The sequence below is a fragment of the Selaginella moellendorffii genome, unplaced genomic scaffold (assembly GCF_000143415.4).
Source record: "Selaginella moellendorffii unplaced genomic scaffold, v1.0 SELMOscaffold_100, whole genome shotgun sequence".
Lineage (NCBI taxonomy): Eukaryota > Viridiplantae > Streptophyta > Lycopodiopsida > Selaginellales > Selaginellaceae > Selaginella > Selaginella moellendorffii.
The window spans coordinates 393,022-414,064 of record NW_003314361.1 but is presented as its reverse complement, the minus strand read 5'-3'; the positions used below and the strand labels follow the sequence as shown (position 1 = coordinate 414,064).

General features: G+C 46.5%; 7 protein-coding genes and 1 pseudogene across 8 annotated transcripts in view; 4 read left to right on the top strand and 4 right to left on the bottom strand.

Annotated features, from left to right (window-relative positions):
- Positions 1-3,488, top strand: part of LOC9628955 — a 6,264-nt pseudogene extending 2,776 nt beyond the window's left edge. The window contains exons 2-21 of the transcript XR_002990843.1: positions 56-235; positions 298-357; positions 409-501; positions 556-630; positions 690-818; positions 873-962; positions 1,017-1,105; positions 1,162-1,258; positions 1,314-1,400; positions 1,450-1,534; positions 1,592-1,686; positions 1,742-1,774; positions 1,831-1,917; positions 1,967-2,059; positions 2,116-2,208; positions 2,276-2,497; positions 2,564-2,635; positions 2,694-2,765; positions 2,827-3,264; positions 3,315-3,488. The product of XR_002990843.1 is annotated as a threonine--tRNA ligase, mitochondrial 1 (transcript). The remainder of the gene's footprint in view (positions 1-55; positions 236-297; positions 358-408; positions 502-555; positions 631-689; positions 819-872; positions 963-1,016; positions 1,106-1,161; positions 1,259-1,313; positions 1,401-1,449; positions 1,535-1,591; positions 1,687-1,741; positions 1,775-1,830; positions 1,918-1,966; positions 2,060-2,115; positions 2,209-2,275; positions 2,498-2,563; positions 2,636-2,693; positions 2,766-2,826; positions 3,265-3,314) is intronic.
- Positions 3,489-7,315: 3,827 nt separating this feature from the next.
- LOC9638087 (threonine--tRNA ligase, mitochondrial 1) lies at positions 7,316-10,517 on the top strand. Its single transcript, XM_002989719.2, has 21 exons — positions 7,316-7,447; positions 7,496-7,613; positions 7,664-7,789; positions 7,852-7,911; positions 7,963-8,055; positions 8,110-8,184; positions 8,244-8,372; positions 8,427-8,516; positions 8,571-8,659; positions 8,716-8,812; positions 8,868-8,954; positions 9,004-9,088; positions 9,146-9,240; positions 9,296-9,328; positions 9,385-9,471; positions 9,521-9,613; positions 9,670-9,762; positions 9,830-10,051; positions 10,118-10,189; positions 10,249-10,320; positions 10,382-10,517. Exons 1-21 carry the CDS (start codon positions 7,347-7,349, stop codon positions 10,481-10,483), a joined length of 2,019 nt encoding a protein of 672 aa, XP_002989765.2. The 5' UTR covers positions 7,316-7,346; the 3' UTR covers positions 10,484-10,517.
- On the bottom strand, positions 10,493-13,138 carry LOC9638086 (rop guanine nucleotide exchange factor 7). Its single transcript, XM_002989665.2, has 7 exons — positions 12,324-13,138; positions 12,142-12,258; positions 11,925-12,079; positions 11,786-11,860; positions 11,447-11,734; positions 11,032-11,394; positions 10,493-10,966 (listed from the first exon to the last, which is right to left on the bottom strand). The coding sequence occupies exons 1-7, from the start codon at positions 12,607-12,609 to the stop codon at positions 10,613-10,615; spliced, it is 1,638 nt and encodes a 545-aa protein (XP_002989711.2). The 5' UTR covers positions 12,610-13,138; the 3' UTR covers positions 10,493-10,612.
- Positions 13,139-13,553: 415 nt separating this feature from the next.
- Positions 13,554-14,645, bottom strand: LOC112342160. The gene is made up of 2 exons (XM_024663535.1): positions 14,389-14,645; positions 13,554-14,011 (listed from the first exon to the last, which is right to left on the bottom strand). The coding sequence occupies exons 1-2, from the start codon at positions 14,558-14,560 to the stop codon at positions 13,767-13,769; spliced, it is 417 nt and encodes a 138-aa protein (XP_024519303.1). The 5' UTR covers positions 14,561-14,645; the 3' UTR covers positions 13,554-13,766.
- Positions 14,646-14,778: 133 nt separating this feature from the next.
- Positions 14,779-15,421, top strand: LOC112342161. The gene is made up of 3 exons (XM_024663536.1): positions 14,779-14,815; positions 14,897-15,280; positions 15,353-15,421. Exon 2 carries the CDS (start codon positions 14,929-14,931, stop codon positions 15,274-15,276), a length of 348 nt encoding a protein of 115 aa, XP_024519304.1. The 5' UTR covers positions 14,779-14,815; positions 14,897-14,928; the 3' UTR covers positions 15,277-15,280; positions 15,353-15,421.
- Positions 15,324-17,465, bottom strand: LOC112342148 (pentatricopeptide repeat-containing protein At3g57430, chloroplastic-like). Its single transcript, XM_024663500.1, has one exon. The coding sequence runs from the start codon at positions 17,463-17,465 to the stop codon at positions 15,324-15,326; it is 2,142 nt and encodes a 713-aa protein (XP_024519268.1).
- Positions 17,466-17,504: 39 nt separating this feature from the next.
- LOC9628954 lies at positions 17,505-18,100 on the bottom strand. Its single transcript, XM_002989664.2, has one exon. The coding sequence runs from the start codon at positions 18,023-18,025 to the stop codon at positions 17,606-17,608; it is 420 nt and encodes a 139-aa protein (XP_002989710.1). The 5' UTR covers positions 18,026-18,100; the 3' UTR covers positions 17,505-17,605.
- Positions 18,101-18,927: 827 nt separating this feature from the next.
- On the top strand, positions 18,928-20,953 carry LOC9628953 (probable leucine-rich repeat receptor-like protein kinase At1g68400). Its single transcript, XM_002989718.2, has 2 exons — positions 18,928-20,269; positions 20,334-20,953. The coding sequence occupies exons 1-2, from the start codon at positions 18,928-18,930 to the stop codon at positions 20,951-20,953; spliced, it is 1,962 nt and encodes a 653-aa protein (XP_002989764.2).
- The last annotated feature ends 90 nt before the right edge of the window (positions 20,954-21,043 follow it).

The following is a 21,043-nucleotide window of genomic DNA, read 5'->3' as shown; positions in this document are numbered from 1 at the left end:
GGACATTGCCAGGCTAATCTCGAAGAAGAAGGCTGCTGATTATGTTATTGCGCAGGTACTGTTACCTCTTCACGACTCCACTGGACATTGCCAGGCTTATCTCGAAGAAGAAGGCTGCTGATTATGTTATTGCGCAGGTTATGGTAACTTTGATTGCACGCTTGTTCTTTACGCGTTTAAGGACGAGCAGGGTCGTGATACTTTCTGGCACTCGAGTGCTCATATCCTTGGCGAGGTACTACATTTTCTTTTTTTCTTCATTCGAGGGGAAGAATTTAACGTGCTGTAAGTTTCCAGTCTTTAGAACAAGCGTATGGTTGCAAGCTCTGCATTGGTCCCTGCACGACAAGGGGAGAGGTACTGTTTTAGTGAATTTGATCGGTATAGTTGCAACATTTTCTTGTGTAGGGTTTTTACTATGATGCTTTTTACGAAGACGGGAGAACACTCAACGAAGAGAACTTCCCGGCTGTGCAAAGCCAAGTGACGAAAGCCGTTCAGGTTCGACGAGGCATATGATAGGACAAGATTGATCATTGTTTTGGAGACGTGCAGGAGAGTCAGCCGTTTGAACGGATACAAGTGACACGGCAACAGGCTCTGGAGATTTTTTCTGATAACCAGTTCAAAGTAAGTGTCTCTGTTGGAAGCCTGTTTTAACTTAATAGGAGGTTTTGTTTCTCTTGCAGGTAGAAATAATCAATGATTTACCCGAGGATGCTGTGATAACAGTTTACAGATGCGGTCCACTTGTTGATTTGTGTCGTGGACCTCATATTCCCAACACATCCTACGTGAAAGCTTTTTCTTGCTTGAAGGTGCCGTCATTTCGATTAAGAAACTGTTCTTTTCGTAAACGTTCGTTTAAACAGGCCTCCGCGTGCTATTGGAAAGGTAAGCAAGAACGGGAAAGCCTTCAACGCGTTTAGGGAATATCATATCCTGACAATCAGTCCCTGAAGGTACCTCTTACGTTTCCATAACATTAACATATGGATGTTTTGTTGGGCTTGTAGGCTTATATGACCAAGTATGAAGAAGCCAAGAAACGGGACCATCGGTTACTTGGGAAAAACCAGCAGCTCTTTTTCTTCCACGAATTGAGGTAACTTTCTAGCTCCTAGAAACAACTATAGAGTTCACGCTTGCGTTCCTTCGCAGCCCAGGGAGTGCATTCTTTCTTCCAAAGGGCACCATTGTGTACAACAAACTGTTGCAATTTATCCGTTCAGAATACAGGAAGCGAGGTTTTGACGAGGTTTGTCCAGTATGAGCTGTTTTCAGTAGAAAATAATGTTTTCTTCGGCTCTTAGGTAGTCACTCCGAACATTTATAACATGAAACTTTGGGAACAATCCGGACATGCGGCTCATTATAAAGAAAACATGTTCGTCTTCGAGGTAATTCTAGGAAAATCCACCGCCCGCTGGTTTTAACCTCTTGCTGCAGATAGAAAAGCAAGAATTTGGTCTGAAGCCCATGAATTGTCCCGGCCATTGTTTACTTTTCCAACACAGGGTCCGTTCATATCGAGGTAGGAAGTCTGTAACATGACTGTGTTTGTCTAACGAGATTATATATATTTACGTAGAGCTGCCTCTGAGAATAGCTGATTTTGGGGTTTTACACCGAAACGAATTAAGTGGTGCACTCACGGGGCTGACACGAGTCAGGCGTTTCTCACAGGTTTGTAATATAATCTGTGTAGAGTTACTCACGTATCTCGTTGCCGCTGTCACAGGATGATGCTCATATCTTTTGCATGGAATCTCAAGTAAGTTTTAGTTTTCAGTATTTTTCTTTGGTTTGCTAAACGATTACCTCCTACAGGTTTATGATGAAGTCAAGGGATGTCTGGACTTTCTCGATTACGTGTACACCATTTTCGGCTTTACTTATGATCTCAAATTGTCCACGGTATGTCGAAATTCTTCAAGGCAGTCCTTGACTTCGTATGAAATTCCAGCGGCCAGAAAACTTTCTTGGCGAGAGCTCCTTGTGGGATCGGGCGGAAGGGGCATTGGCGGACGCTCTGAATGCGCATGCAAAGCCCTGGCAGGTTTGATATCTCCTCTCTGTTTCATGTAATTACCGAGCTCGTAATCTTTTCTGCAGATGAACGAAGGAGATGGTGCTTTTTACGGGCCTAAGATTGACATCCAAGTATCTGATGCACTCAACAGAAAGTTCCAGTGCGCAACAATTCAGGTCTTGTCTTCAGGGCTTTTGCCTTTTTTTCTTTTAACGTTTTTTTTTATCTTCGTGATCTACGCAGCTTGACTTCCAATCACCGATTCGGTTCAAGCTGAGCTACTCGGCCGAAGACGAAGCAAAGATCGAGCGGCCTGTCATCATACACCGGGCGATATTGGGGTCCATTGAACGGATGTTCGCAATACTGTTGGAAGACAATGCTGGAAAATGGCCCTTCTGGCTCAGCCCGCGCCAAGCTATCGTTCTCACAATCTCGGAGAAGTTTAAAGACTACGCCGAGGAGGTACAAAACGCGATTCACCCCTTTGTTTTCCTAACGTTCTGCTTACTTTTTCTGTTTTCGCACCAGGTTCGTGCCAAACTTCACGCTGCTGGTTTCGAGGTAGACGTCGATGTCTCGGACAGAAAGGTGGACAAGAAGGTACTTGGACACACGTTTTTTTTTATACATTTAACGTACTGCTTCTGCAAATTACAAGGTCCGAGAAGCTCAAATGGCACACTACAACTATCTCTTGGTGGTGGGCGCTATGGAGCAAGAGAAAGGAGAAGTAAGAACGAAAGCAGCGTGTCTTTAAGTTTGCAAGTTTTAACACTCGTCTCTTGCATCAGGTGAACGTTCGCACGAGAGGCAGCAAAGGCCAGCGCGGTTGCATCACGATCGAGAAATTAATTGCCGAGTTCCAGGACTTGGTAGCAAACTACACACGATGAGAGAACTAAGAAAAGGCCAACCTTTTACATTACCCTCGTTGGATTGGATACAATCGGCTATGGAGTTTTGGAAACACCATCACCAGAGATGAAGACAAGTTCTATAGGTTCATGTGAGTCTCTTCTACCTCAGTCTCTTCCAAGAGGACTTTGCTCCAAGCGACACGATGCTGGCCATTGATTCACTTGATTGTTTCCTGGAGCGTCTGCGTAGATCCTCTTCGTGAACTGATCCACTTTGATGAAGTCCGCGAGGAGAGTTTTCTGGCCAGCTGATTTGCGGGAGGGATCCTTGATGACGGGGAATGTGAGCGAATCTGTGGATTGGCTTCCCAGGTAAGCTCTTTCATAATTCTAGTTTGTTCTATTTCTCAGATCATGTCCAGGCTATCCAGTGCCTAGGTGGGAATGGCTGTGTAAACGAGTATCCCACTGGAAGGCTGCTAAGGGATGCAAAACTATATGAAATTGGAGCTGGAACAAGTGAAATAAGGAGAATGTTAATTGGAAGGCAACTCTACAAAGATGAATAAATCAAAATCAAATGCCTTTTACCTTTATTTTTTCGCTTTTATTTGAGTTCATACATAAACCCATCATCTTCTACAGAACCTGTTGTTGTGATTCTACAATTATAAATATTACATTGAGTATTTAACTATTTCAGTGGTTTTAATTACCAAATTTCAGATGCAACCAACAGCCAGTCCATGTTCTCTATAAAATAGAGTTTCCTATAAGTAGAAATTAGATTACATCCAGTAATAGTTAATCTATATTAATTGTATGGATAAGAACAATAAATATATCATTTAGCATGCAGATACCTTTTAGCATCTAATAATTTAACAATTTTACTTGTGGGTAGGATTGAACCTGGTGGGCAGTTCAAGAAGTTCAACCTCCTTACAAATTCTAAAGTCTTGATTAGCTGGTGTACATTAGGCAGGATCACCACTTAGAGGAGTTTATTCTTGGTAGAAATTCTTTCAAACCATATCCCTCCATCAATCAATTGAGCTTCTACCCATTGCATGTTCAAAATCCACGCTCAATGAGATAGGCCAAAAAAATATCTGAAGACCAAAAGAATTAAAAGATCTCCATCAATCTTCTCAGAAGGAGCTCAAGTGACAGTGACTTGGGTTGATCAAGAGACAGTCTTTCTCTCTAATTGAAGCTAGAATCTATAAAAATCTCACTCATAGCTCATGTGATTCTATTGTGGAGGGATTCTTTATTATCCATGTCATGGATGGCATCTCCATCACTGATTTTGGAACAATCATGCAAGGGGAGGCTATGAAGCTCAAATCAAACTTATAAGAAACTAAAAATGGAGACCATCTATTAAGGCTTAAATATAGAATGAAATAATTTATAAATGAAAGTGTTTTTTTATTGGTTAAGGGTTTTAAGATATTTAAAATTCCTGGTAACTCCAAATTCAATAACTTCTATGCAATTAATGAATACATTTTTATTTTTTTTATCTTTAGACAAATGTAAGTTGTTTTACACATGAATATTTTTATACAGATCTACAAATAAAATGTTGAGTGAGAAAACAAGAGGGCTATAATCTACCTTGCTTTAGATGGTGCATGCATGGATCTCCACAAACATATAGTGGAAGCTTTGTGTCTTGCACTTTTCACTTGTAGCTTGCAATAGATAATATTTGTTCCACACTTTTGCATCTCTATTTAGTGCATTTTTAAGAGTAAAGAAAATGGAACACTACAACTAACCTAGTTATGTGGTCAAGACAATTGCCTTCTTGTTAGTAGCACCAAACAATCCATCTGAAAAGGAAGGAGAATAACTTTCACTTGTATGATGCTCTAGAGACACAGAAAGTAATAAGGGTGGTAAAACCTATCTAAGAAATAAAAATAGACTCAAGCTTCAAACTTTTTTGAATCCTAAAATTTGGCACTTGATGAACATGTGGAGTAGAATTGGTAGTCTTCACCAATTATCTCATGCTTCTTCATGGAGAAATGCTTGAACTCTGGCATTCCCGAGTCTCACAAGAGTTGGTAAGCCATGTAGTTTGATCAATTGGTGCCTCTAGACAACATATTTGCAAGAGCAGCAAGCAACTAAGATAAAACAAAAACAAACAATATTACCTACACGAGACTCAGTGATAGTTATGGTAGAGAAATCATCCTTAAAGTCTAGAATAATAGTCAGAAGTTTGGATACTCTCAAATGAAATAGATTGTGTGATTTGACAACCATCAAGGTTGAGAGGTTTGTGATTGATCCCAAAGTTCTCAAAAGTTTCCTTTCCAACATGTTCCACTAGCACATTTACTTGAGCTATAGTCCAAGCTCAAATTAAGAACCACCATCACTTTTGGCATTCTAATGATTTGAGTTGTAATCCAAACTTTATTCCTAGTAGCAATTATAATAGTGGTGGTGATTATGTTAATAATGTAGTGCATGTGATCATAGGATGAAATTTAAATATACTGTCACTATAAATCCTTAGAACTTTAGGGGATAAATAGGGATAAGATAACCATTAAAAGTTCTTTCATCAAGTAATTGCTCATTTTTCAATTAGTTTAAGGGGAGAAAGATAAAATGCATTACATGTGGTATTAAAGCAAATAGCATAAGTTAAATTCCCATTGATTAGTGGCTATTTATGCATAGATTATCCTTTTGGTGCTCCTTGAGCTATACTATAATTACCCTAGGATCTATCAACCATCTAATCATGTGCTCAAAATCCATTTTTAGTGATATCACTCATGATTGTGTGCATAATATTCTTGCATACAACTGAAAATTGCACATGTATAAATATATAATATTCCCACACACAATCACATATTCATTGCCATAAGTACATGCAATTATATTAATATCCCCTAGCTCTATATAATTGTAAAGTGTTAGAGCTTCTCAGGTGACATCAATATCTGACAACTATTATTAAAGTAAAAACAGAAATCAAAGTAGCTAAACTCCTTAATAAGTAGATATAAACTATTCTCAAAGAGCTTTGATATTTATAGGGAAAACTAGCTGACATGTACACCAAGATGCAAATACCAACTGAAATGTTGGATCTCCAATGTTTATTTAGTTTGTAAATCCTTTATGATTTGGATTTTGGCTTTCATTCCTTTTGTTGCTTAAGATTGTCTGGATAAAAAGTATTTAGCATAGAGAATTGATTTATTCATTTTTATAGAGTTGCTTTCCATTTAACATTCTCCTTATTCACTTAGTCTAGAAAACCACAGCATCAATTTCCATTATCCTTTTTCAAAGATGAAAAGATGCCTTTACCTTTATTGTTTACTCAGGCATGTATAAATTATATGCAATTTCATATTATGGAAAACTACGTATTATCCGTCTTGTGTTCATATAAAAGATATATATAAATCCATCATCTTCTACAGAAACTACTGTTGATATTCTACAATTATTAGTATTACATTGAGTATTTGTACTCCATATTTTAACTCCATTAGAATTTTTAATTACTAAATCACCATTAGCTTGTAGATGCAACCAACAATCATCCCCATTATTCCATGTTCTCCATTTCACATGGTTTCCTAGATAAGTAAAAATCAAATTACATCCATCTATAGCTAATTTATATTGACTGTTTGGGGAGACTAAAGAGTTAGAATTAATCAGATAAGCACCCAACTCTAACGCATCACCACTTATAAGGCTTGACCTGTATATCCAGCAATTAGATATATCAGTAAACATTGTGATATTTCTTACAGATTCGCTAATATTAAGGTCTTGGTAGAACAAAGGGGCATTCACAATTTTATACTTTACACCAACATAACCCATTGTAGCAGCAATATGTCCATAATAATAACCTTTTGCCTCATTTATAACCTCTAGTACAAGTGCTGCTAAGTTACCAACTATCTCTCTTCCTAGTGCTCCAGTGTTAGCTAAACAAACGTTGCAAATACCACCAGGTTTTCTACAATATATCCAAAGACTAAGCTCAACTAATCTACCAAATGAAAGCTCTTGAGTAATTGTCCATGTATAAGCACCATAGTAATTGCGTGTGATATCTATTTTATCATCTAGCATTTTGTTCAAATAATATGCAATTTTGTGAATATCTTCTAGCTGTATATAATTTACAAGTGTTAGAGCGTCCCAATTTACATCACAATTTATGTAATTAGAGAACATTATTAAAGAAAGTAAAAGGGCCCAAATACTCATTTTGATTAAAGAAATAGTGTTCTTCTATTTTTTAGATAAAATATTTAACTTTTTTTTATTCCTAGAAATTTATTTGTCGTTTTATATGAACCATTTTTTAAACTTTTGAATTCTTCCATAAAGTAATGCTGAAAGCAATTAAGGGTTTTGGAAAATTCAGGGTTAGGGTTTTTGCTACCTCCGCCATGGCGGATCCGGCGGTGATCCAGAAGCGCATTCGCATCTTCAGCGAGCTACAGGCGTCGGAGCGCGCGCGCAACGAGAAGCTCGGAGGCCAGCCGATCGAGTAGGCCGGATTTATCTCTTGCTTGTAGCCAACATTTTTCTCGTCCAGTGTGACTGTGCACAAGGATGGGGAAGTGGTGTACCCCGGAAGAAGGCTTCTCACGACTCCACTGGACATTGCCAGGCTAATCTCGAAGAAGAAGGCTGCTGATTATGTTATTGCGCAGGTACTGTTACCTCTTTTCTCACTTCTTTGTGTGCGAGCGTTTCCAATCAGGTGAATGGAACTCTGTGGGATATGGGACGCCCTTTGGAAGAGGATTGCACGCTTGTTCTTTACGCGTTTAAGGACGAGCAGGGTCGTGATACTTTCTGGCACTCGAGTGCTCATATCCTTGGCGAGGTACTACATTTTCTTTTTTTCTTCATTCGAGGGGAAGAATTTAACGTGCTGTAAGTTTCCAGTCTTTAGAACAAGCGTATGGTTGCAAGCTCTGCATTGGTCCCTGCACGACAAGGGGAGAGGTACTGTTTTAGTGAATTTGATCGGTATAGTTGCAACATTTTCTTGTGTAGGGTTTTTACTATGATGCTTTTTACGAAGACGGGAGAACACTCAACGAAGAGAACTTCCCGGCTGTGCAAAGCCAAGTGACGAAAGCCGTTCAGGTTCGACGAGGCATATGATAGGACAAGATTGATCTTTGTTTTGGAGACGTGCAGGAGAGTCAGCCGTTTGAACGGATACAAGTGACACGGCAACAGGCTCTGGAGATTTTTTCTGATAACCAGTTCAAAGTAAGTGTCTCTGTTGGAAGCCTGTTTTAACGTCATAGGAGGTTTTGTTTCTCTTGCAGGTAGAAATAATTAATGATTTGCCCGAGGATGCTGTGATAACAGTTTACAGATGCGGTCCACTTGTTGATTTGTGTCGTGGACCTCATATTCCCAACACATCCTATGTGAAAGCTTTTTCTTGCTTGAAGGTGCCGTCAGTTCGATTAAGAAACTGTTTTTTTCGTAAACGTTCATTTAAACAGGCCTCCGCGTGCTATTGGAAAGGTAAGCAAGAACGGGAAAGCCTTCAACGCGTTTACGGAATATCATATCCTGATAATCAGTCCCTGAAGGTACTTCTTACGTTTCCATAACTTTAACATATGGATGATTTGTTGGGCTTGTAGGCTTATATGACCAAGTATGAAGAAGCCAAGAAACGGGACCATCGGTTACTTGGGAAAAACCAGCAGCTCTTTTTCTTCCACGAATTGAGGTAACTTTCTAGCTCCTAGAAACAACTATAGAGTTCACGCTTGCGTTCCTTCGCAGCCCAGGGAGTGCATTCTTTCTTCCAAAGGGCACGATTGTGTACAACAAACTGTTGCAATTTATCCGTTCAGAATACAGGAAGCGAGGTTTTGACGAGGTTTGTCCAGTATGAGCTGTTTTCAGTAGAAAATAATGTTTTCTTCGGCTCTTAGGTAGTCACTCCGAACATTTATAACATGAAACTTTGGGAACAATCCGGACATGCGGCTCATTATAAAGAAAACATGTTCGTCTTCGAGGTAATTCTAGGAAAATCCACCGCCCGCTGGTTTTAACCTCTTGCTGCAGATAGAAAAGCAAGAATTTGGTCTGAAGCCCATGAATTGTCCCGGCCATTGTTTACTTTTCCAACACAGGGTCCGTTCATATCGAGGTAGGGAGTCTGCAACATGACTGTGTTTGTCTAACGAGATTATATATATTTACGTAGAGCTGCCTCTGAGAATAGCTGATTTTGGGGTTTTACACCGAAACGAATTAAGTGGTGCACTCACGGGGCTGACACGAGTCAGGCGTTTCTCACAGGTTTGTCATATAATCTGTGTAGAGTTACTCACGTATCTCGTTGCCGCTGTCACAGGATGATGCTCATATCTTTTGCATGGAATCTCAAGTAAGTTTTAGTTTTCAGTATTTTTCTTTGGTTTGCTAAACGATTACCTCCTACAGGTTTATGATGAAGTCAAGGGATGTCTGGACTTTCTCGATTACGTGTACACCATTTTCGGCTTTACTTATGATCTCAAATTGTCCACGGTATGTCGAAATTCTTCAAGGCAGTCCTTGACGTCGTATGAAATTCCAGCGGCCAGAAAACTTTCTTGGCGAGAGCTCCTTGTGGGATCGGGCGGAAGGGGCATTGGCGGACGCTCTGAATGCGCATGCAAAGCCCTGGCAGGTTTGATATCTCCTCTCTGTTTCATGTAATTACCGAGCTCGTAATCTTTTCTGCAGATGAACGAAGGAGATGGTGCTTTTTACGGGCCTAAGATTGACATCCAAGTATCTGATGCACTCAACAGAAAGTTCCAGTGCGCAACAATTCAGGTCTTGTCTTCAGGGCTTTTGCCTTTTTTTCTTTTAACGTTTTTTTTTATCTTCGTGATCTACGCAGCTTGACTTCCAATCACCGATTCGGTTCAAGCTGAGCTACTCGGCCGAAGACGAAGCAAAGATCGAGCGGCCTGTCATCATACACCGGGCGATATTGGGGTCCATTGAACGGATGTTCGCAATACTGTTGGAAGACAATGCTGGAAAATGGCCCTTCTGGCTCAGCCCGCGCCAAGCTATCGTTCTCACAATCTCGGAGAAGTTTAAAGACTACGCCGAGGAGGTACAAAACGCGATTCACCCCTTTGTTTTCCTAACGTTCTGCTTACTTTTTCTGTTTTCGCACCAGGTTCGTGCCAAACTTCACGCTGCTGGTTTCGAGGTAGACGTCGATGTCTCGGACAGAAAGGTGGACAAGAAGGTACTTGGACACACGTTTTTTTTTTATACATTTAACGTACTACTTCTGCAAATTACAAGGTCCGAGAAGCTCAAATGGCACACTACAACTATCTCTTGGTGGTGGGCGCTATGGAGCAAGAGAAAGGAGAAGTAAGAACGAAAGCAGCGTGTCTTTAAGTTTGCAAGTTTTAACACTCGTCTCTTGCATCAGGTGAACGTTCGCACGAGAGGCAGCAAAGGCCAGCGCGGTTGCATCACGATCGAGAAATTAATTGCCGAGTTCCAGGACTTGGTAGCAAACTACACACGATGAGAGAACTAAGAAAAGGCCAACCTTTTACATTACCCTCGTTGGATTGGATACAATCGGCTATGGAGTTTTGGAAACACCATCACCAGAGATGAAGACAAGTTCTATAGGTTTATGTGAGTCTCTTCTACCTCAGTCTCTTCCAAGAGGACTCTGCTCCAAGCGACACGATGCTGGCCATTGATTCACTTGGTTGTTGCCTGGAGCGTCTGCGTAGATCCTCTTCGTGAACTGATCCACTTTGATGAAGTCCGCGAGGAGAGTTTTCTGACCAGCTGATTTGCGGGAGGGATCCTTGATGACGGGGAATGTGAGCGAATCTGTGGATTGGCTTCCCAGGGCCTGGCTCGAGTCGGACGTCGTCGTAAACGACGAGCTCCTCGCTACCTCGTCGGCATTGAGCACACCGTCAATGCGAGCCGTGATGTTGAAGGACAGGCTCTCCAGCACTCTGGAGTAGCTTTCAAGGATGGATTGACCAACGTCCTGCAAGCAAAGTTTTGTTTTGTTTTTGCAAGTCAGGCATCGGAGATTTCTATATGAGAACATACCTTGTTGAACTGGATCTTTTGCATGTCCAAGAGTGTCTGAGGTAGCCCCGGAAACTTTTGCCGCAAGCTATGGAGCAATCCCTCGGCCCTGTCCACGAGCACTTCCTTCTTCTCGGCGTCCGCCACGAACTCTTTGACCATTACCCACGAGTTCCTCGCATTGAACTTGTTGTCTTTGGATGCCGGTTGCGTTTGCTTGTTCTGGAGCTTGTGCTGCCAGACGTGGATCGCGGCCTCGATCCGGTTGGCAAGCTCTACCGCGCTGTGCTCGCTGGAGACATCGAGGACACCGAGAACCGCATCCGCGGAGAACTCATCCGATGAAAGATACCGGTACAGATCCCCCAGGATAGCCTTGCCATTCTACAACCAAGGAAATCAGCGCTGCGATAAAGATGTGTGCACGCAAATTTACCTTTGGAAGAGCTTCCAGATATGCATCGGGGACTTCCATCTCAGAGAGGATCTGGCTATTTATTGCCATCGCTGCCTTAAAAATTTGACTTGTGCTCTCTTTTTGATGCAGCAGGGCCTTCTTCGCCTCGTCGGAAAGCCCGCTGGGCGGCACCTTCGGAACTGGGAGCCACCACTTTCCTTCATGCTTGGACACCGAGGGTCTGTTTGGAGCTTTGTCTTTACAGCACACCATGTGCTCCTGATCAACGTACCAGAACTCTGGCGTTTGAAAGCTCTCGAGGCAATCCTACACGGAGAGCAAATGATCAAGGAATGACTGAACTGGACAATGCCTTACCAGAAGCATCATGTCCAGCTTGCGGAGAGCTGGCAAGTTAATTTGCAGATCAGGACGAGGATTCGCAACCATGATCTGAGACGAATAAGATGACAATCAATCTTAGGTAACGGAAGTCGCACGGAGACTTGTTACTCACCTCAACGCTGCTTCCGTCTGGGAATGTTTGCCAGGTTGGAACGAGCTCAACAATGTAGTCTGTCACAGAGACAAGCCAATTCATTTCTCTCTTCCACATTCTCCTCCGGCTCGTGGCTAAAGGTTCTAGCTTCCACAAGTTTCCAAACACCGACGCTGCAACAGCGAAAATCCACACGGTTACACCGTACCATGACAAGTCTAGATCGAAAACGAACCAGAGAGATTTGTGATGGCATTTGACAGCGCCAATGCAGTGGAAACTCCCTTGGCACCGCCAGACATATCCTCTCCCAATAGCAACCGCGCAAATCGCTCCTTCATGATCTCCGCTTCTGCAAGGCACAAAAGACAGTCATTTTCCATGAAGACCATCGAAGAAAACCGTCGCAAAACTTGCCGGAATGCTGCTCGATCCGCTTGTTACTCGGCACATCGCCATTGGGAGTGCACACATCGCCTGCCAGGCCCTCGGACCCGTTGCTCGAGGCCAAAACCGGCATTGGCGATGAGCCATCCGAGCTAGAAACCCGTCCAGAGTCCCCATGAACTTCACTCAGCCTCGAGCTCGCCACGGCCGATGCATCACACGTAGCAAAATCGGTACTGTCCGCGGAGCTAACAACGCTGGCATTATGATCCTCGAATGAGAGCGTCGTCACGGCTGTCGAAGAATGCGGCTCCATAGGACGATTTGAGAGGCGCTAGCCCAATAAAAAAAAGGAAACTCCTCTAGTCCAGATGATGGAGCTACATTCCTGTTCCGATACCTTTAGAGAATTAAAATGCTGGTCACCAGGAATTCTTCTCGATGATGATCCATTCCCTTGAACCACAAGCTACTCCTGTAAGAACTCCCTGCTCTAGTCCCTGTCACGAATCATTTGGCCGGGCCACCAGACGAGTCCCGGAAGCAAAGACACCACCACCTCTACAATCTTCCGTAGAAGACGCTCCAGCTCCAATCCAGGGCACGTATTCCGGATTGATTCATCCCAAAGACAGCCGCCGATCGCCCGGATCTCTCAAAACGGCCGCGAAAAGAATCCATCTCCTGCTAGCGGCGTCCATCGCTTACCGACGACGCAATCGCATTCCCTTGCCAGGAATTGGCGCATCGATCTAGCGCCATGGCATCGCAATCCAAGAAACCCCTAGAGAAGAAAGACCCAAAATATTTGCCCGTCCATCCAAACCAGCGCCTTTTTTCTCTTCTCCTTTAAGTGTCAGCCGCCACACAGTACACACACACACGCAAGCCTGGCCAAATCTAGTGGCGCAGTGGGGTACGGCCCGAGGCGTACGGATCGGCCCAAAACCAAGGAATGTTGACGTGGCGGCCCCAGCGCCCGGCACGTGGCAGGATCACGCCTTTTATGCGTCTCCATTTCAAAAAACATCCCGCCCAGCGATGATGAGGAAAAGATTTTTGATTCGCTGGCTAGATGCCGACCAGATATTCCCCCCAAATTTAAACTACATTAACTTACTTCCCCCTGGCATAATCTAATCAGCCTTTCCAGCCAGTCGCCAGTTCGATTCACAGTCGCGTTAAAAATCTATAAACGGCACGCCTGAAGAACACGTGGAATATACCGAGCCAAGAAAACGAACTTAGACAGAGATGGCATGGCAGGAGAAAACCCACTGTCTTATATATCAAACAAAGTACACACACCGCAAAACCCTTTTCTTCTCTACAAAACCATAGCTAGTAGTAGAAAGCTCGCTTCTTCCAATCCAAATCCATGGGCGCTTGGATCGATCGATCGACCCAAGGCTGCTGCTAGTGCTGGCAGCGAATTCTTTTCTTCTATCATCGTTTTTGCTGGTGCTGTGATCTTCAGTTCCTGCTCTTCCGACTGGATTCGCGAGCTCTGGCGATGCATGCCTCGGTGATGTGAGTACCTGGGAGGAGTCGCAGTGGATCGGGGCCGAGTTCTTTCCGGCAAGCCGCGTGGAGATGAGGCCACTTGGTTGCATCGCCCAAGTACTTCTCGCTCAGACCCCAGAGCGTGTCGCCCTCTTTGATCCTCCCCCAAATCTCTCGATTTTCCATTCGAATCGCCTCGCGCTGCTCTGCGCCCACTGCTGCCACAGCCTCAGTTACTTTCTCTAAGCAAATGCCTCTCATGAGAACCAAGCACAGCCAAGCGGACAGAGACAGGCAAGAAAAAAATTAAAGAAAGACGAAATCCCTTATCCAATTGCAAGGAATCCACGAAATCCATGAAATCCCACAGGTGGAAGCCTGTGAAGAAGTATGGATCGATCGACCCATCCGAGAACAAATTAAACGATCTATGACACCAAGACGACGATCGGAGCATCAGGCATCCTACATTCTTGCGCTACATGACTAGAAACCCCAAAGTCCTCGAGCTCGCTTTAGGGAAAGCAAAGATTTCGATCCAAAACACTCAGGAATGCGCGCAAGAATCACGAAATCGGGCACGGCGACGTACCTGCGGCGTCAGTGGCGGCGGTGGTGGCGTCCTGGACAGCATGCACGGTCGACGAGACGACGCCGCCGCTCTCGGATTTTGGACAAGGAATCTCGGCGGCGCCGCTGTGATCCGAGGGAGCGCTGGAGCTCTCCTCCTCCTTGGGCTTGGTGAATGCCTTCCACCACGCCATCGCGCTGCTGCTGTGCCGCCGATTGATTGATCACCGCGAAGAAACAAAGAACAAAGAACACTCGCCCCAGGGTTTCTCCAATAAATATTTCCTTTAAACGGGCATTGTAAATCACGCGGTAGACAGACGTGCCACGTGGACGATAAATTCGATTAGTATATTCTAGAATATGCTAGATATAGATTCTTAGAATCTTCACTACGCGGCGTTGTTAGGGCTTCATCTCGCTTGGATCGATCGGCTTGGCGCTCGAAGGTACGCTTAGATCACGAGCTTCAGATCCCGGCTAGATCTAAAATATTTCGCAGCAATTATCTTCTTTTCTTTCTTACGCAGCGATCGATCTTAATGCGCAAGAATCGTCGACGATGCACAGGGCGCAGAGCGCCAATCTTTCTCTAGAAGCTAGCTACGCAACGAATGCCGTCTATCTCCACACATCCCCGACGCGAGCGGCGAACGGCGTCATTCCCAGAAGCATCAGCATGGTGGCCATCGATCTCCCGTCCGATAATCCCCTCCATCACAGCAGCAATGGCGGCAGTGGCGGCAGTGGCGGCAGCGACACCGACGATGCCGAGCGGCAGCTCCTCCACGACAACAAGAGGCCGGCCTCCAAATTCCTCAAGCCCGAGAGCGCCATCCATTTGATCCCACTCGTCCTCTTCATCTGCGCTTTGATCCTCTGGGCGAGTAGCACATCCGTCGTTCGCTAGCCAGGTAAGCGATCTAAAAAGTTTTTCTAGCGCCTGGGATCGATCTCTCACGAGGAATGCTCATGTGTTCTTCTAGGGAGCGATCCATTAGCGTAAATGTTTGACATAAGAACGAAAGCGGCAGCGCTGTTCTCTTCCCGGAGCTTATCAAATGCCAGCTCCCCAACGCTCAGATCGTTCCACTTCCACGACGCTCCCAGCAGCGTCAGCCACAGGGAGCTGCCGGGATCACAAGGCATGCTTCTCACCACCTTTAGCGCCTCATCGAATCGATTCGCTCGTCCCAGCAGACCCACGACGCAGCTGTAGTGCTTCACCCCTGGCGACACTCGAAACTTCGCCTCCATCGTCTCGAGGAACTCCCGGCCTCGATCCACCAGACCGCTGTGGCTGCAAACCGCGAGAGCTGACAGCATCGTGATCTCGTTGGGCCGAAAGTTTTGCGCCACCATCTCGTCCAGGAGATCAAAGACTTGCTGGTGGCTGCCTTGGCGACTGTACCCGTCGATCAACGAGTTCCAAGTTATCACGTCGACCCTGCGGCTGCTGCTCAGCGACTCAAAGATCTCTCGAGCTTCCGCCATGCTGCCACACTTGCCGTAGAAATCGACGAGAGCATTCGCCACCACCAGATGGCTCTCCACTCCAGCGTTGCAGATCTCGGCCTCGACGTTCTTCCCGGCTGCCAGAGCTCCCAGGCTTCCACACGCCTTGAGAGCCGCCACGAAAGTCACGTCGTCAGCTTCCAGGCCGCTGGCTTTCATCTCGGTGTAAAGTTTGAGCGCAAGCTCGCCCTGGCCACTCTCGGCATAGCCCAGAATCATCGACGTCCAGCACACCAGGTCCTTGCTTTCCATACGCTCGAAGATCTCTCGAGCGTCCTCCATGCTCCCGCATTTGGAGTACATATCCAGGAGACTGCTGGCGACGAAGCTGTGGTGCTGTGATCCGGAGCTGGCAACTCGACGGTGAAGAGCTCGGCCTCTCTCGAGTGACACGGGCTTGACGAGCTTTCCTTCGACGATCTGCGGTTCTTCTCTCTCAGCGATGCTCCCGCAAGCCTTGAGAGCCGCCATCAGAGTGATCGCATCCGGCTCGAGACCACCTTCGTCAACCATCTTCTGGAAGTGTTGCAACGCGAGCTCGCCGTGGCCACTCTGCGCGTAGGCCGTGATGATACAGTTCCACGTCACGACGCTGCGGTGCCTCATGCTCTTGAAGACCCGGCAAGCTTCGTCCAAGCTCCCACACTTGGCGTACATGTCCACCAGCGTGCTCGAGAGGAAGATGTGGAGCTCCTTTCCATGGAAAGCTCGCAGAGCTCGAGAGTGGATGGATCGTCCCTTCTCCAGCAAACGAAGCTTGGTGGTGCTTCGATCGGCGAGGCTCGCGCAGGCTTTCAAGGCGGCAACGAACGTCACAGTGTCGGGATCGTAGCCTTCGTCTTCCATCCGGGAGAAGAGCTCGAGAGCGAAGCTTTCGCGGCCATTCTCGGCGTATCCCAAGAGGAGGCAGTTCCAAGACACGACGCTAGGCCGGGGCATGGCGTCGAGGAGCCTGTGAGCGTCGATCGAGCAGCCGAGCTTGGAGTACATGTCGATGATCGTGTTGGAGACCTGGAGGTGCCGGTCGTCGCCGGTTCTCGCAGCTCGCGAGTGGATCCATCGCCCAAGTCGCAAGCTCTCGGGCTTGATCATGGCTCCGGCGACAAGCTTGGGATCTTCACGCTGGGACAGGCTCACGCAGGCCTTGAGGAGAGCAAGAAAGGTGACGCGATTGGGAGCGCAGTCCATTCTCGCGTAGAGATCCAGGGCCAGATCGCCGCGAGCGCACTGCGCGTAGCCCATGACGATGCAGTTCCAGGACACCACCGATCTCTCCGGCGCTGGGATTCCCTCGAAGACGGCCCGGGCCTCCACCAGGCTGCCGCATTTGCAGTACATGTCGACGAGCGCGGTGGAGACGAAGCAATCGGGAGTGGAGGCGCGGATAATCTCGCTGTGGATTCTCCTGCCGCGCTCTAGATCTCTGGCGCCGCCGCATACCTTGAGAGCCGCGAGGTAAGCGCCGGGCCTAGCCGCGGTGTCCTTGCAGGGAATTCCAGGCGCGCGCACGGAGCATTCCTCGAGCATCCCAAGAGCCCTAGTCGAGTTCTCCGCCGTTAGATCAAACAAATCTCCACCGTCCATAGATTTTTAAAAAGTGGATAACGCAAAACCCTAAATGTATATTTTGCGAGACGTTTATGGGTATATTCGAAAGAGCCGAAGATACAGTTTTCGCGTGATTTTTGGAAATTTGTTGGTGATCTTGGTGGGCTTTTGGATTATCACTCCCCAAGAGCAAAAGCTTCAGTAGGGAAGGTCTTGGTGATGCCCGCGAAGCTCTTGAAGTGGACGCTCTTGACGGCATCGTCGGCGTCGGCCATGATCTGCCCCACGGGAGCCCAGATGAGGAGCTCCTTGGCCTTGACGCCCTGGAGCTTGGCGATCTTCTTGTCGCTCAGGAAGCCATGGATGGAGGTGGAATAACTCACCAGCTTCTTGATCTTGGCGAAGTTGTGCTCGATCTTCTTGGCGGTGGTGATCCACATGTAGCCCGTCGCCTTGACGTAGCCCACCTCGATCACCTCCTCCAGCGGCAGCAGCCCTCCCGGGAGCTTGAATTCCTCGAGCAGCGAGATGGCTTGCTTCAAACTCTCGGGCCCCTTCCACACCACCGCGTCCTTCTTCAAATCCTGGTCCGCCATGGAATATATGTTGTATGGATGGAATTAGAACTGCTTGGACAAGATCTTCTTCTCTAGCAGCTGTTACCTGAGAGCCAAAAGAACACACAATTAAGTTGGTCTAGCTACCAAAGAGAGACATGAGAGAAAAGTAAAGTGTCATCTTACGTGAAGAAGAAGAACACAACAAGAGGAAGAAATTAGCTTTCTGTGTGGAACAAAACCATCTCCAAAGACCTCCGGATATGAAGGACTTGGCCGCAAGCAAATGCCAAACAACAAGCTTTGGAAACGCAGCCATCAAAGATTCCGAAGTTTTCAAGCAAGGCTTGTCCCGACGTGATCAGTGGCGAGAGATTACGGAAATGTTGTGCATTAGTCCCTGCTGCTTGCACATCTTTTCGCTAATGGTATTTCCAATGCTTTTTTTCATTATAATCACAAGCCGTCCATCCATGCCATACGATAGAAAACAAAACAAAAAACTCCCCTTTTTTTTATATATATTTACAATATGTTTCCAAAGTTGGAAATTCCATGAGTGACTGAAGTGTGGAGCCTCTTGACAGCTGCATTTTGTGGTGCAAGGCAAGCTTTGGTTTTTCAGTATGCCTTCACATGAGGACAGACCAAAGGGGCATGTCATGGCCAGTGAAACCAAAATACCTCTCATCAGGGCGGCCACCATGACAAACACCAAGCTTGCATTCTCTGGCTCAAAAGGATCCCTGCTTTGATCAAGACAGTCATGAGGTATTACACGAAGAAAGACAGGGGACGTCCCATGCAACGCAAGGCAGTGCTTCTAGACACAGGTAAACTTAGCACAATCGAGCACTGCTTCATATGAGTAACAGTGTTTTATGTTCTTAGATCTTACATTTATGTATATGGTGCAAATCTCTACATCAAGAAGAAGAAAAATGGCTACACTCTACTGCTGTAAAACCATCTGGTCATTTGTTATCTTCTCTGGGCTTTGGTGTTTATCGTCGGCACAGCAGCCGGATGTGTCTTCGGACAGGCAGGCACTCATCGATTTCATGAAGTTTGCAGATCCACAAAACAGAATCTTGCAATGGAACGTCTCCAGCCTCAATCCATGCACGGATCAAAACGCCTGGCAAGGGGTCAATTGCAAGAAGCCAGTGATCGGCCGTGTCACGTTTCTGGAGCTCGAGAACTTGGATCTTCCGGGAACCATAGCACCAAACACGTTGAGCAGGCTAGATCAACTCCGAGTTCTAAGGCTCATCAACGTCTCGCTCTCCGGGCCCATTCCCCCTGATCTCTCCAGCTGCATCCACCTCAAGCAACTCATCTTGCTCGGCAACAAGCTCACCGGTAATATCCCTGCCTCGCTAGGCACGCTGGCCATCTTAGATCGCTTGTCACTCCGAAACAATCAGCTGGAGGGAGAGATCCCACGGGAACTCAGCAGTCTCCAGGAATTGCAGACGCTCAGGCTCGACTACAACTCTCTCACAGGTCCGATCCCAGATATGTTGTTCCCCAAGATGACAGACTTCGGTGTCTCCCACAACCGATTGACTGGCAGCATTCCAAAATCACTCGCATCCACAAGCCCAACTTCATTCGCAGGGAACGATCTTTGTGGGCCGCCAACTAACAACAGTTGCCCACCACTACCATCGCCCTCGTCTCCAGAGAATGCCCACTCGGAACCTCGCTCTTCTGAAAGCGACAAGCTCAGCCTCCCAAGCATCATAATCATCGTCGTCTTCAGCCTCGCCATCGTCGTGTTTATCTGTCTCCTCCTCATGTTCTACCTCAGGAGAGGAAATCCCGACGACAAAAACAAGCTTGTGACACACAAATCGAAGAGTCCCGAGAAAAAAGATGGCGGAGAGGTGCAAAGCATAGACTCGGCGAGCATGCAGTTCCCGGAGCAGCGAGGATCAGTGGAGGGTGAAGCCGGGAGGCTAATTTTCGCTGCCGAGGACAATCAACACAGCTTTGGCTTGAAAGAATTGCTTCGGGCATCTGCGGAGATGCTTGTTCCCAAAGGCACTGTGGGAACAACGTACAAGGCTGTCCTGGGCGAAGGTGTCGTATTCGCTGTAAAGCGGCTGATTGACAGAAACTTGACGGAGAAAGCCGAGTTTGAGAAGCAGCTTGCGCTTGTAGGCAGGCTCAAGCACCCAAACTTGGTTCCGCTGGTGGCCTACTATTACTACGCGCAAGAGGAGAAGCTCCTGGTCTACGACTATCTCCCAAACAAAAGCCTCTACACTCGTTTGCACGGTAAGGAACTTGGTAAATCAAATCGTGGAATTATCTCTCAAGTTTTTGCTTGTGCTCTGGACAGCCAACCGAGGAACGAACGAGCGGGAACTATTGGCATGGCCGGATCGCCTACAGATAGCCTACGGCGTAGCGCAGGGGCTGGCATTTCTTCACCGGGAGTGCCCAACAATGCCACACGGCAACTTGAAATCCACCAACGTAGTATTCGATGGAAACGGGCAGGCTTGCATTGCGGACTTTGGGCTGCTGCCGTTTGCGAGCGTCCAGAACGGTCCGCAGGCGAGCGATGGCTACAGGGCACCGGAGATGTTTGTGGCCAAGAAGGTGACGCACAAGGCAGATGTCTACAGCTTCGGGGTGATGCTGCTGGAGCTCTTGACGGGCAGGGTGGCGGCGAGGCAGGGCAGCAGCGTTGACCTGCCCAGGTGGGTCAACTCCACGGTCCGCGAGGAGTGGACCGCCGAGGTATTTGACTACGAGCTCGTCACCTACAGGAGAAACTCCGAGGAGGAGATGGTGTATCTGCTGAGGATTGCACTCGACTGCGTTGCGTCCAATCCGGAGCAGCGACCCAAGATGGCCCAGGTTGTGAAGCTGATTGAAGACATCAAGTCTCCCGAGCTCAGCAGCAGTGATATGTCTTTCTCGATAGAACACCTGCCGGGATCAGTGGAGCAGTGAAGAAATGAGGGCATGTCTCAACTTAGTGTTTCTTCGTTCTAGCAAATAAAACAATTTTATTGCATTGTTTAGAAATACTTTTTTATATTT

Excerpts from the sequence above, each read along its gene's own strand:
- LOC112342161 (XM_024663536.1), top strand. The coding sequence starts at position 14,929 with ATGCACAGGGCGCAGAGCGCCAATCTTTCTCTAGAAGCTAGCTACGCA.
- LOC9638087 (XM_002989719.2), top strand. The coding sequence starts at position 7,347 with ATGGCGGATCCGGCGGTGATCCAGAAGCGCATTCGCATCTTCAGCGAG. Across the intron at positions 8,955-9,003 it reads AAAACATGTTCGTCTTCGAG|ATAGAAAAGCAAGAATTTGG; the intron begins GTAATTCTAGGA and ends CTCTTGCTGCAG. Across the intron at positions 9,472-9,520 it reads ATGATCTCAAATTGTCCACG|CGGCCAGAAAACTTTCTTGG; the intron begins GTATGTCGAAAT and ends ATGAAATTCCAG.
- LOC9628953 (XM_002989718.2), top strand. The coding sequence starts at position 18,928 with ATGGCTACACTCTACTGCTGTAAAACCATCTGGTCATTTGTTATCTTC. Across the intron at positions 20,270-20,333 it reads CCTCTACACTCGTTTGCACG|CCAACCGAGGAACGAACGAG; the intron begins GTAAGGAACTTG and ends TGCTCTGGACAG.
- LOC9628954 (XM_002989664.2), bottom strand. The coding sequence starts at position 18,025 with ATGGCGGACCAGGATTTGAAGAAGGACGCGGTGGTGTGGAAGGGGCCC.
- LOC112342160 (XM_024663535.1), bottom strand. The coding sequence starts at position 14,560 with ATGGCGTGGTGGAAGGCATTCACCAAGCCCAAGGAGGAGGAGAGCTCC. Across the intron at positions 14,012-14,388 it reads CGCCGCCACTGACGCCGCAG|TGGGCGCAGAGCAGCGCGAG; the intron begins GTACGTCGCCGT and ends CTGTGGCAGCAG.
- LOC112342148 (XM_024663500.1), bottom strand. The coding sequence starts at position 17,465 with ATGGACGGTGGAGATTTGTTTGATCTAACGGCGGAGAACTCGACTAGG.
- LOC9638086 (XM_002989665.2), bottom strand. The coding sequence starts at position 12,609 with ATGGAGCCGCATTCTTCGACAGCCGTGACGACGCTCTCATTCGAGGAT. Across the intron at positions 12,259-12,323 it reads GCGGATCGAGCAGCATTCCG|AAGCGGAGATCATGAAGGAG; the intron begins GCAAGTTTTGCG and ends TGTGCCTTGCAG. Across the intron at positions 10,967-11,031 it reads AAAAGATCCAGTTCAACAAG|GACGTTGGTCAATCCATCCT; the intron begins GTATGTTCTCAT and ends CTTTGCTTGCAG.